Source organism: Ahaetulla prasina, chromosome 1 (genome assembly GCF_028640845.1).
Source record: "Ahaetulla prasina isolate Xishuangbanna chromosome 1, ASM2864084v1, whole genome shotgun sequence".
Taxonomy (NCBI): Eukaryota; Metazoa; Chordata; class Lepidosauria; order Squamata; family Colubridae; genus Ahaetulla; species Ahaetulla prasina.
In genome coordinates, this window is record NC_080539.1 from 93,306,589 (window position 1) to 93,320,829 (window position 14,241).

Below are 14,241 nucleotides of genomic sequence, written 5' to 3' on the forward strand. Positions count from 1 at the left end.
AGCTGAAGCATTCCCTGCTCAATGGTTGCCAATAATGAGGTATTGCTTGCAGAATCAGCATCTTTCCGCTGCTTGCGAGACACTTATTTTCTCAGGCTGGGAGAGTTTGCCCTGCTTCTTGGCACCTACGTTAACTAGAGAAGGATCAGGGTTGGCTGAGGAAAGACCTGAGAGTTTATTCAGTGGCTATCAAATCTCTAGGGTGCAGAACCCAGTGGAACCTGATTTCACCCGCATGGCTCTGAGGCCATGACAATGGGGAAGCCAGTAAGGAAGGCTAAAAATTGCAATCACATGATATCCAACTGCAGCAAAAATAAATAAATAAATAATGTGTGGCCATGACTCACTTAATGACCATATTGCTTAATGGAAAATGATCCTATCCCCTTTATGATCATAAATTGAGGACTACCTATAGTCATGTCCTATCTGTAGAATGCCTTCCTCAAAGAGCTGCTTTAATGCTTACATTGCAGTATTTTCTGCACCAGATGAAGACATTATAATACTTTATCCCAGAGATATAAAGAACTTTTTTTCACATTTTAAAATATTAATATTTTACTGATAATTGTTTGTACTAGTGCCCTTCTTTTTGATCTTATTTGCTGTAATATTCTCTATTTAGGTTTTCTGTTGCTTACTATGGTTTATATCTTGCTACTTAAGAAAATGTTTCACTGACTGAACTCTAGTTACTGGTTGGTATAAAAGTACAATAACTTGTCAATCAACCCTGTGAATTAGAAATAATGGTTTTATGGATAAATGGAGATTCCCTCCACCCCCTGCAAAATTGGGTTTCCTAAAGTCAAACTAATAGGCTAATTTGATGTCACATGGACATTACTATACATTACATAAATAATATGTCCTTCGTGTGTGTGTGTGTGTATTTCTGAAAGCAAGTTATAAGCAAAATGTCTTAGATTTGCAGATTTTACTAGATTTGTGAATTTATACTGTGATTCTGAGAAAGCAATCTAAACCAAAACAACATTTGTTTATGAGGTATACAAATGCATAACTGACAAACAGGTGACCTCAATTTTATCCAAACCCACAATTCTCACTTTAAGAACACAACAGGGAACTGAGTTTCTATGTCAACATAGAAAGCAAAAACATATCAATTATTTTGGTAAAAGCATTCCTGGAATAATCTTCATTTAATCCATGTTGCTTCTGTATTCCATTACTGTCATTTTTTTCCAATTCTCAACCACTTTTATGAAATTATGTCACTTTTGATATAGTACAACAGTTATACAGAGAACAAAAAACAGTATCATTGGAATAAGGTCCTTTCTTACTGTACCTATGAGCAAAGAATTTTTTTGTATTTTCTTGATAACCATTTTTTTTACAGGGATGTCATTTAATTGGTTATAGCATCTGCCTTCTGGTGTAACATCCCACCAGAGAGCTATATTGCTCTTACCTTAATGACTTTCTGAAACTATTAAAAATGTGGTTCATCCAGACCTTGGGATAGGATGGTTGGGAGCCCCTATGGGTTGTGTCTCTCTATGTGTGATACTGAGTTAGCCTTCTTGCCTGGCGTGGGGCTGCCCAGAGCTGTTCAGAAGTTGAGCGGCCTCAAATCATAAATAAAATTACGACAATATGTAAAAGTCATTTATTTGACCTACACATTTAAAATTTGCCTAGAAGACTTAACTATTTCCTAAAACACACAAATAAAAGATAACATCGGTGTGTGTAATTTATATAAGCATATATAATGTATAATATAAAACAATGCAGATATTCCTATTAAAAATGAAAGGAAAAGGTGAAAGGAAATGTTGGGCCACCCTTCCTCTCTCTTTCTCTCTTTGATTAAAAAAAATTCACTTGTATGTCTGTTAAAAAACCAAATAGGAACAAGCATGGACATATTTTGAGAGCCACTCAACAGCAGGAATCAATTCCTCCATTAATGAACTGAAGCCAGCACTGAGGCAGAGAGCAGCAGCTGTTTAACAGCTCATACTAATGCCATACAGTAATTTAGGCCAAGAAGCAAACTCTATGTTATCCAACTGAGTTTTCAAGGGGATTATTTTTGGAAGCCAAAACACAGCTGCTTTTACTGCAAGTTATTGCTTAGACAATCAAGTAATACCAATGACAAGAATTGTAATTTTATATACTGAGGTCCATTAGAAATCTCAACTTTGGGAACTGCAGGAATAGGTTTATGTTCACAGAAAGACTTAATATAGTATTACAGAAATTAGGATGCCACAATCATACAAAGTCTACTTGGAAAGCGCCATTTAGCTTACTAGTCCAGCCACTTTTTAATGCAGTTAAAAACATTCATAATGGACTGCTGTCCAGCTTCTACTTGAGCATAATACAGGGGAGTCCCACCTCTCTGAGGTATTAATTCTATTTTAAATTGCTTTCACATTTAGAAAATCCATACTAATATTTAATCAAACTCTGCCTCCAAATAACTTACATTCATTATTCCATAATATACTATGCACATGATAAGATAATAAAGACCAGGTCCTGGTTTTCTTCTGACATATTTTCAGGTACCTATAAAGTACTAATTTATGTCATTCCAGTCTTCTCAAAGTTAAATATTCCTAATTCCTTATCAAGGAACATGGCTTCTAGAAGCCTATTTTCTTTCCTGTTCTTCTCTGAATCTGTTCTAGTTTGTCTCAATCCTCCTTAAAATAAAATCTATAGAACTGGACACAAAATGGAAAAAAAAACTTACCAATAATGTCAGAATAATGTAAAACAGTTTTTCCTGTAATTTGGAAAATGTATTTTTGCTGATGAAGCAAAATCAATTCATAATTAGTTTGGAAACAGTTTTTATTCCAAAATCTCTAAATCAAGGACTACTGCCAAGCTAGATATCTCTTATTTTATATCAGTCCATGTGATAAATGGTTCCAAATCTTCTTAAATTTTATTCTGTTGTTTTCAGCCTATTTTCTCACCTATCAGTATTACTTTCAAATTTGTGTCTTCTTTGACATAAATCTACCCAATTCTGTGTCTTGTCCAATTTGATAAGCCTTCCCTCCACCTAGTTATCAGTCAATAAAAATTGAATTCAAAATTAACTATAACAACTATGAATTGCTACACTACTAGAAGTTCTTCCTGATCAAAAAATTCACTAAGTTATTTATATAAATCAGAAGACTGGTTTAATGTGGGATTTCATTCTCGAGTTTTGCATCTATAAATAATTTTGCTTACTATATGCACATCAGGACAAATATGCTGGGAACAGTAAACTTCTTATGGAGAAAATTGAAAAATAAACTTCATATTGAACTTGTGCAGAAACTAAAAACAAATAGCAACTGCAGATTTTGTATAAATTCATTACACTGCTTTCAACTTCTTTTGCTGTATTAAATTTGCATGCTATGAGTTTCTTTTAAAATTGTAATCTCAAATCAAGCATCAAGATGAAATGGATTGTATCAGCCAGAGTTTTGTGTAAACGTATACATTCAGGAGAGGAAAAAACACAGCCTTATCAAATTCAACACAAGCATATCGCCTTCTAAATCTTTCTGCCCTATTTCTTCTCTTTGACACATAAATGTATTATGTCTATTAACAATATTTCCTTGCCAATGGCTGTTGGTCCATCAGTAGTCTTACATGCTCAGGATTCTGGAGAACTGTGAAAAAGTGCTTTGCTAGCAACAGCAATACGAAATATGAATTACAAATAGATACACAGCACCAGATAATGCTGATAGAGGACTCAGTTGGTTGTAAAGAAATATTTGTGTGTGTGTGTGTGTGTGCATGCATGCATGCTCCTTTTCTCTCTCAGATCCACAGAGCGTCTGTTATTTAAGTTTATACAAAGAGAATTTGTATTCTGAACTCATCCATACTAAAAACAATCCATTCATTTGCATTTACAGAAGTGTATATAAAAAAAAAAGAGAGTTATATTATATAATATATTCAAATATATTATTTGAGGAAGAGCATATAATATATTCAAATATATTATTTGAATTCAGAATCACATTGCAAAACACAGATTTGCTGTATCGCCACTTCACTACCACTAAGGCCATCAGGCTGAACAAAACATCCCTGTTTCTCCTTGTCTCAGACATTGGCTCTCGGCACGATAAAATAAATTATTATTTCCTCAAAATGCCTTACATGCTTTCGTTGCCTGATGTAACATCTCATCAATTCTCAACCCCCGGTTGGCATGCGTAGAACAGAAGCCTGAGAATGCAGCAGGCATATGTGTGACAGTGATATGTGACGTACAAGAAAGAATCATGGGTGATGAGTATGATACATGTTCAGGTTACAATGAAATTTGATGCTCAGGCAACAGAGAAGTGCCTAGTTCCCTTGCTTGAGCACAGATTTTCATGTCTTCTTTCCCCAAGGGGGCCCTGTCAATTTCTAAATAGGAATCTTCCTAGAAGCACTCTGTGGGACAAGCAGCTGCAGCCAGCAGCAAAACCAGCCCAACTCCAACAAGGCCCCTAGAAATGTCTTGCAAGGAGAGGAACATGTCTTAGCCCTGTTTCCTAAGGACTTCAGTATTTTTTTTTAACAGCAATACAAGGGTCTGACAATCACACAAACAACCATGGCTTCTCACCACCTGTTGCCATGACTTTAGGAAACACCTAAATCAGACTTTAACTGCAACCTAGATGAAGCATAAATGGCACCAGAAAAAGATTGTCCCTTTCTGACAGTGAAACTGCTTAGTAGCCATTGCAGGGCACCTGAGAGGTTCATTTAAAAATAAAAATGCCATTTTTATTAGAATTCTGCTAGTGCTGCCTCAAGCCCTATGTCCGTGTTGGCGAACCTATAGAACGCATGCTGGAAGTGGCACGCGGAACCATCCTGCGAAGGATGCGCGATCTTACTGGTTTCTTGTCCGTGTTCCTGTGCACACACACGCACTGGTCAGCTGGCCTTCATGTACGCAGGATCGCAGAAACCTGGAAGAGCAGCGTTCTGTCATGCATGCGCGAGACGGCATCTAAACTTTCGGGTTTACATCGTGCACATGAGTGATGGCCAGCTGTTTGTCGGGTGCGTGTCCATGCCAGAAATTGAAAGTTTGGGTGCTAGCTTGCGCATGTGCAATGGAATGCTGTTCTTCCAGGTTTTGGCGCTCCCGCATGTGTGAAGGCTAGCAAGGCCGCGTGGTCCAGGCGGGATGGGTTACGTGTGCCATTTCTGGCATGCAGGCCAGCACGCGGTGACGTAAAAGGTTAGCCATCACTGGCCTATGTAGTCCCACATCCTTTTCCCACCCCATCATGAATAGCTATTATCTGGATGGCAAAGGGGAAATTCACAAGAAAGATCTTGTTCATATTTCCTGGTAGCTGATATACAGCAACCTGGTTAAAAACAGTCTCTTAAAACACATTATGGTTTGCTGATCTTTGGCTGGTATTGTAAATGAAGCCACCTAAAAAATTTATTGGAATGAATTCATACAGATGTTTACTGTGGTACATGAACCAGGTGCTTGGATACTGCAAATAATATGCTATGTTCATGTTTAATAGCATTCATAGTCTCAACTTTGGAAACGTCCAAATTGGTCAACTATATTTTAGTTTGATTATGGGCTGTGTTAAAAGTTATTTCCTTTTATTTGTCCTAAATTTTCCACTGTACTTCATCAGAATCTACAATATATTATAAGAAAGTAAACTTTATCCATGTACTCTACTATGCATAATTTGATAGTTTTATTGCATATTTCCTTTCTAAGATATTCATTTATTAGCCATGGTAACATGCCAATCTATACTAATAAATGCTATCCGTGCTTTCTATGCAATAAACAGTCCTGTAGTAGGAGGAAGGGGGAAAACAAGGATATGTCTTCCATTGTTTAAAGGAATTTATTAATTTCACAAAGTAAAGTAGTTTCTTTTAGAAATGCTAAAAGCTACAATGTGTGGACTCAACAATGTCTATCTGAGCCAGTGTGTCTCAACTCAGATGCTCATCCTAAGACATTCAAAATTGGTAAATCCTTAAAATTTAATTTCAACTTTATTTGTTGCCTTTATTACTTCTTCATATCTAAACAGTTGAGAAAGACTAGGCTCACTTCTTGCTGCCATCCTTCATTTTTATAGTGCACTCACTGTATCCTTCCACGGTAATTACAGAGATTTGTCACATCTGAGAATACTCTCCTTATCCATTATATACAGCTTCTAAATGTCTTTGTAGGGGTGGAGGCGGGAAGGGAAGAAAAAAAAAAAGGAAATCAATTTAACTCTTTATGACACCTTGCTTTTTCAAGGTTGTTTCCTGCTCCTTAAGAGCAAACTATTTGGAATAATGTTTCAAACTACCTGTACAGAGAAGAAGCTCTTCAATAAAGCTGGGCTATATTGTAGTTAAAACAGTACTTTGATTATACAAGATCCACAGTATTCAAACCAAATCCAAATAAAAAAATTAAATTCCATGGAATAAAATAAACTGCAAAGAGCCATTCTGAACGGATTACGTTGAATTTGTATACAAGTGGAGTTGGAAGACTACATTAAACAATTGCAAATTATAGCTGTTAAGTCTTGTGACTCAAGGTGTTAGAAATATCTGTTTTCAGAGGGAAGGGGGAAAATTGGCCAACCACGAAGGTTACACAAGTGTCCAAAATGACATCCTGTATGTATAAAATAGCACTCAATAAACTAGAAGCCAACATTTTTCAGGAACAAAAAATCTCGTTATGAGACCCTTGGTGCTCTTGGAGCTGGTTTTCTTGCAGATGTTTCATTACCCTAACTAGGTAACATTATCAGTGCTAGTAAGGAGCCCAAAAGAGAACAAAAAGACTCCAGCACCTCTCCACCAGTAATCCGCACTCAGAGCAGCATAGATTAACTTCAAGGTTAACTTCAGACTAACAATCAAGTAAGCAATACCCCAATTCAGAAACCTCAAATAAGAAAAAAGAACATTCAGTAAACAGCCCAAATCTCTAAGACCAGCCCCACCAACAGGTAAGACACCAGAATATAAACTGACAGCAAACATCACTCCTTACTAGGACTGATGATGTTACCTAATTAGGGTAATAAAATGTCTGAAGAAATAAAAAAGCTCAAAGAGCACCAAGAACCCCTCATTTCAATCCTGAGCTATACATATTCTTTAAATCTTATCCCAGAAATAACACAATATGGTACAATGTTGAATATATTACTAACACATAGAAATGTCTGAACTGTTGTTTTTTAAAGTGCAATTTTGGAGTCACTTGGGTCTGAGTAAACTTCACTGAATCGAATGAAACTTGATGATTATATATAAAAATGCTGTATGTTAAATCTTTGATGTTAATAAAGAAAATTCTATATTAAGGTAAAGATATAACCATCTGAATCTCAAATCTTGACCCTCCAAGTTCTGGTTAGCTAGCACTGATTTTCTGCCTCAGTAGAAGTGAATTTTCTCTGACGCGTGCCATTTAAAGTAAGTTAACAAATTTATTTAAGGTGACGTGCCAAGAAAAAAAAAAGTCAAACTTGCTTTCTGAGACTAAATGGATCTCCTGATTTTGAAAGAGCCTGGATTACGTTGTATCTTCTTTTAATCCCTTAGAGAAATTTAAATGCCCCCAGTTTTAGTGCATATATCATTTGAATATTATACCGTGTTTCCCCCATAATAAGACCCTGTCTTATATTTTTTTGAACTTTGAAATAAGCGCTTGGCCTTATTGCCATGTGCTCAAAAGCCCCATTGGGCTTATTATCAGGGGATGTCTTATTTTGGGGGAAACAGGGTACTTCTCAGCAACACTGATTTTCAAGTGGGTCATCCCATATGGAACTTACCTATTTTATTTATAAAATGATTTCATAGCTTTTAGAATATGTAAACACACACACACTCCACTTTGAGTAAGCTTCAAAAGCTCTCCAAGGAAGAATCTTGCCTGTTTGTCTGTATACACAGATACAGATGCAAATAAACTACTCACAGATCAAAAAGTTGTAATCATTTGCCTTGCTTTCCTTGGTGATGGTGGTAGTGAGTTGTAGGCAGAATCAGGATTAAAAAAATCTTGAGTTTTCCAGGTGGCCAACCCTTTAATTATGAAGTAAAACACTTACGTTTTGAAACTAAATTATAAGATTGTTAAGTTAGTCAGTGTTGCAAAAATAAAACCCACAAATCTTATAATAGGAAAGTTATGGGATAAGAAGATAATAATTAGAAAATAATTCTCTCTACCTCAGTTAGATACATGCTAGCAAATTCAAGTTACTCTGTTTGGTGGAGGAATTAGTAAGTTATCCCCACCTGCTTGACATAAACTGTCTAAACGTTGATATCATGGCACTCTGCGTAAGCCTTTTATTAACTTAGCTTCTGCAATATTCTTTTCCTGTCAAAAAGTAGAATGTTTTACTCCAGGGGAGAAATGAAATGTGATGATTATCAACAATACAGTCATGGAAATATCAGAGTTTCGTGGTATTGCTCCTAGACATCGATGAAAAAAAATATGGAGGACAGGTAATGGTGCAGAAAAATGCAAAATTTAATTCATTTTCAGCCGATGAGAATCTTGCCTTCCCTTTCAAGCATGAAGGGAAAAAGCCATGCCACAAGCCATGCAGTACAGGTGACATGCAGATTTTTAAAACCATATCTGACACAGTTAGTAAAACAAAAACCAAACTGCTTTTCCGATGCGAGTACTATATTTGCTCTTGGGTGCTTTTGGTAGCCAAATGGCAGCTAAATGGGCAGTACAGAAAAAAAAAATCTGTCAAGATTCCACAGCAAGTCCAGTTGATACGGCTACCTACCCGTACTGGTCAGGCTGATGCATCATGGGACCCTGAGCGTTGCCATAGTTGGGGTGCTGTGAAGAAAACATGGGGCGTCCGCCAGCCCCAGACTGGCTGGGATAAGCAGGCGACCGAATGTATGGTGGCCTAAAGCAGAACAAAAGAACAACTTCTTTGGATTTGTATTGGACCACAAGCTTGGACCTGATGGCAGGATTCTTCTTGTTTGGAAAACAGCTGTATTGCTTTCTCTTACTCTCTGGCAATAAGGAGAAAAATGTGGTTCTTCCCTAGCCTTAAATGTTGGGGTTCATCTCATACTCCCTACAGATGTCTGTAGAGATTCTCAGTCATCCAGGTTATGGTTGTTCCAAAGGTGCTTTTTCAGAACACAATTGGACTTTCTTGTTTTTTCTTTGAAGATGTTTAGCTTCTCATCCAAGAAGCTTCTCCAGCTCTGACAGGATAGTGGGGAATGGAAGGATTTTTCTGCAAGGAATATAAATCCTTCCATTCCCTATTTCCATTCATGTCAGAGCTGAAGAAGCCTCTTGGATGAAAAGTGAAATGTCTTCAAAGAAAAAACAAGAAAGTCCACCAGCAGCCTGAAAAAGCCCGTTGGGACTCCCTACAGGTGTTTCTTTTTTGCAATAGAAGTATAGTAATGACTTAGCCTTTCCATAGGTAAAGAGTAAAAGAGGGTTTGCTAGGAAATGAAAAAAAATATAAAGCACTGTATCATAGAAAATAGAAACTGAAAAGCAAATTCTAAAAAAATGGAGTTGCAAGATGCTTCATTTATGAACCTAAATGCTACATATATCTTACATTAATTATAATTATTTATATCACAATTGATGCTGTGAAATGCAACACTTGATTTTACTGCAAATGGCCTTCTTTTAAAATCAAGAGTTATTTTTGTTTTTACACCCAGTTATCACTTCTGAAAAATATGGATTGTTCAAAGTAAAAAAGAAAAAAGAAAGAAAACACTAAACCCACTGGCCTGCTAAATTGCACAGGCTTTCAGTTATTTTTATGAAATTGTTGGTTTTACATATTAAGAGCACACATTAACAAAAACTAAATTGCTGTTTTATAAATTATATTCTTCACAGTTCAAATAAGATATACATTCTTAAAGTAATAAAATAAAGGTCAAGCAATCTAATAAAATATTCTTACCCTTTGTGGTACTAATGGGATTATCTGCATTTTGAGCACTTACTGGTAATGTATATGTAATGCAATGAATGCTTTTTTTAAAAAAAAATGAATATCTAATGTTTATACTTTTTCAACTATTATAAATATGCATGCTGTTTTATATGCATGCATTAAATATACAGATGCATATAATAGTAACACTGTTTTGCAAAGTAATCATGAAATTCATTTTTCTCTTAATGATATTTCCACTTATTTTAACACAGTGAAACCAAGATACAACCAAGAACATGAATTCATGTGTTTGCAATAGGTGCCTATGGGGGAAGGACAGCATGTGCAAACACAGTCTTTGCATTTTTGTAGATCTTAACAAACTTCAATTCAATCAATAGTTTAAGGGTCTGGAAATATTATTCCAGAGGAAGGAGGCTGCAGATATTGGATCTAGAAATCGAATAAATGACTTGTCCAAATTTCCTTATTCTAAAATGACCAGAGAACCTGAGTATAGAAATCTAGACACTGGACCCACTTTGTTACTCAGGATGGCAGATGCCAATCAGATATTCTAATTGGTTTACAAAGATTGGTCGCCACTGAATTTCTTTGCCAATGGCTGTAGATAAATGTTCTGAAAGCCTCAGATATCTTGCTTATCTTTACAGTAATGCTGCCCTTTTTCCACAATTTATCTCATCTTATCACATTTCCTAACAATTTATTGTATCACTTGCATAGACTTAAATGTATTCTTTCAGAGGCTAAAAGCAGGTAGTTTATGTTTTAAACGGTGGGATTTCCGCCTCTATGTATTTTTTGTTTTCTGAGAGAAAACATGCTGTAAAACCTCCAACACTCACCCTTGTCATTTTGGTTTGGTTCAGCCCACTATACTGTTCTCTTTCTTTTACACACAAATGTGTTTTACATAGCATGGACATTGTCAGTGCTTTCAGATCCTTTCTCTTGGAAGCATACCTGCTCTGGGCGGAGTTGGCAGCAGCTTGCATCACTGCTGCAGCTGCCTCCTGGGCCTTACGGTTCACAGTTGGCATGGGTGGTCCCATCCCGGGGCCTCCTTGCTGAGCCATTCCCGGAGAACTGGGTGTCATACTGCTCATATTTCCAGGAAACGGTCTGCTTTGCATCCCAGTTGATGGCATTCGTCCCAATGGAATGGTACCACAAGGCTGGCCTGGACCCTGTCCATGCATCTGGTTGCTGGCGTTTATACCCATACCAGGTCCTGGTCCACTGTAACTTGCGTTGGTCACTCCAGAGTATGTTGGCTGTCTGGAGTAGTTCCCTAAACAAAACAATATAGAAGAGGAAAATGAAGTTACTGGTTCTGAATCTATGGAAAGAGCCCGCTGGAAAAAGCTGTGTGCATTAAAATTATTTAAGCAGGGCAAAATATGCCTAAGTATTCTTAGCTAGTATCCAGTATCTGTCAGGCACTAGCATTGTTGGATCTATATTTCTGAAAATTATGTGCCTGCATCAATAGGGACAGATAGCAAACATATGGAAAGCCTGGTAGTCGAATGCGAACAAAGGCAATAGCAATAGCACTTAGACTTATATACTGCTTTATAGTGTTTTACAGCCCTCTCTCTGTTTACAGAGTCAGCATATTGCCCTCAACAATCTAGGTCCTCATTTTACTGACCTTGGAAAGATGGAAGGCTGAGGCAACCTTGAACCGGTGAGAAAGTAGGCCGCGCAGGAAACAGTGGCTGCCTTGTTAATCATCTTGCAGTAGCCAGAGCCACAGAGTGGAAAATGCAGAAGTAGCAACAGAATGACACAAAAGTAGAAGTCACAATGTTCCAGCTGGCCTGGTACAAAATGGCTCCTACACCTTATTCTTTTCCTTTTTTTTTTTAAGATTGCACAATGATTATACTCCTTCGTACAAATTCTATTTAGCATAAGAAACAGAGAGCAGAACAAGTGTGGTACTTCATCTTATTATACAATTTAGTTTTCCTTTTTAATAAGACATCTAGGCTGTTTGGTTGTTTCCTACACTGACTGATAATGGGACCAGAATGTCCCATGCTTAAACATTACAGCTCCCTTCTATCCTTTAAAAAGAAATCAAACAACATTGTACATTTGGTTTCAAAAGGCAAGGATACATATGTGATTGGCATGTGGGGTTCTCACAAGGGAAACATTTATTTAATCTATACTGTGTGCACAATTATTAGGCAAGTGAGTATTTTGACCATATCATTCTTTGTATGCATATTTTCCACATTCAAGCTGTATAAACTTGAATGCTTAGAGGATATAAGCAGATCAGGAGATGTGTATTTGTGTAATGAGAGAGGGTGTCGCTTAAGGAGATCAACACCCTTATATCAAAATGTTCAGCTTCTTTTCCTCAGGCAAAATGGGCTAAAAAAGAGATTTAACTGACTCTGAAAAGACAAAAATTGTAAAGGGTCTTTCAGTGAGTGATGCAGCACTCTTGAAACTGCTAAGATACTGGGGCGTGATCACAGAACCATCGAACATTTTGTTACAAATAGTCAACAGGGTTGCAAGAAATATGTTGAGAAAAAAAAGATGCACCTTAACTGCCAAAGATTTGAGAAGAATCAAACATGAAGGTACTAGAGACCCATTATCCTCCAGTGCTGTCACATTTCAGAACTGCAATCTACCTGGAGTGCCTAGAAGTACAAGGTGTTCAATGCTCAGAGACATGGCCAAGGTAAGGAAAGCTGAAATCTTACCACCAATGAACAAGACACATAAGTTAAAACGACAAGACTGGGCCAAGAAATATCTGAAGAAAGATTTTTCAAAGGTTTTATGGACTAATTAGATGAGACTGACTCTTGACAGACCAAATGGATAGGTTCGTGGCTGGATCAGTAACGGGCACAGAGCTCTACTTTGATTTCGTCAACTTCCGGACCTCCGAACCGTCCGTCGCGAGCTTAAAACACATTTATTTATCTGCGCAGGACTGGATTAGATTTTAAATTTATACTGGTTTTAATGGGTTTTATTATTTATATTGCTTTTTTAATAATTCGGCCATGTAGAATAAGTTTTTTAACTGTTATTTTAGTCTGTATTTATATGTACTTTTTTACTTGCCTGTGAACCGCCCTGAGTCCCTAGGGAGATAGGGCGGTATATAAATGTGATAAAATAAATAAATAAATAAATAAATAAATAAATAAATAAATAAATAAAATTCGGATGCCAGCAAGGTGGAGATATGGTACTGGTATTATTGAAGATAAGGTAATTGGACCTTTTCAGGTTGAAGATGGACTCAAAATCAACTTCCAAACCTACTACCAGTTTTTAGAAGACACTTTCTTCAAGAAGTGGTACAGGAAAAAGTCTGCATCTTTCAAGAAGACCATGATTTTTATCCATCGCATGCATTGAAGTACTCCACTGCATGGCTAGCCAGTAAAGATGAAAGAATAATGACATGCACCCCCTTCCTCACCTGACCTAAGCCCTATTGAGAGCTTGTGGGCCCTTCTTAAATGGGAGATTTATGGTGAAGGAAAACAGTACACCTCTCTGAACAATGTCTGGGAGGCTGTGGTTGTTGCTGCACAAAAAATTGATTGTCAACAGATCAAGAAACTGATAGACTCCATGAATGGAAGGCTTATGACTGTTATTTAAAAGAAGGGTGGCTATATTGGTCACTGATTTTTTTTTTGAACTGTCAGAAATTTATTTGTAAATTTTGAGTTGTTTGTTTATTATTCTCACTTTAACAGATGAAAATAAATGAGTGAGATGGGAAAATTTTCATTTTTCATTTAGTTCATAATAATTCTGCACACTAATAGTTGCCCAATAATTGTGCACACATAGATATTCTCCTAAGAAAGCCATAAACTCACTTTTACTTTCTTAAATATTTAGGTTTGAGGTTTATTAACATTTTGGATTGACCGAGAACACTATTAGTTGTTCAATAACAAAATTAATCTTCCAAAATACAGCTTGCCTAATAATTGTGCACACAGTGTATAGACCACCTGCCCCATCCCAAATGAGTCTGGGTGCTTTAAAACATTAAAAGAACAATAAATACCAAACAAGCTCTACTGTCTATCCAGAAATCTCCAGATTTTGTTTGTTTTTGAAATGTAAGATAAATGTTCTCTTAAATGTTTAACTCCTGGTGGTGACAAGTATTTGTCTATGCTGTTCTTGATAAGAAGTTTTTCTTTAGACATCTGATTTTCCAGTGTAGTGC

At 36.7% G+C, this 14,241-nt stretch overlaps 1 protein-coding gene across 9 annotated transcripts in view; it reads right to left on the reverse strand.

The window, feature by feature from the left end:
* ARID1B (AT-rich interaction domain 1B) overlaps positions 1–14,241 on the reverse strand; it is a 489,414-nt gene that overhangs the window by 63,151 nt on the left and 412,022 nt on the right. For 6 of the 9 annotated variants that reach the window (XM_058168923.1, XM_058168915.1, XM_058168857.1 and 3 more), the window contains 2 exons: positions 10,974–11,301; positions 8,841–8,969 (listed from right to left, as the gene is read on the reverse strand). In XM_058168923.1, coding sequence (XP_058024906.1) covers positions 8,841–8,969; positions 10,974–11,301 — 457 coding nt within the window. The remainder of the gene's footprint in view (positions 1–8,840; positions 8,970–10,973; positions 11,302–14,241) is intronic. The other 3 variants (XM_058168911.1, XM_058168901.1, XM_058168882.1) reach the window with 1 other exon arrangement.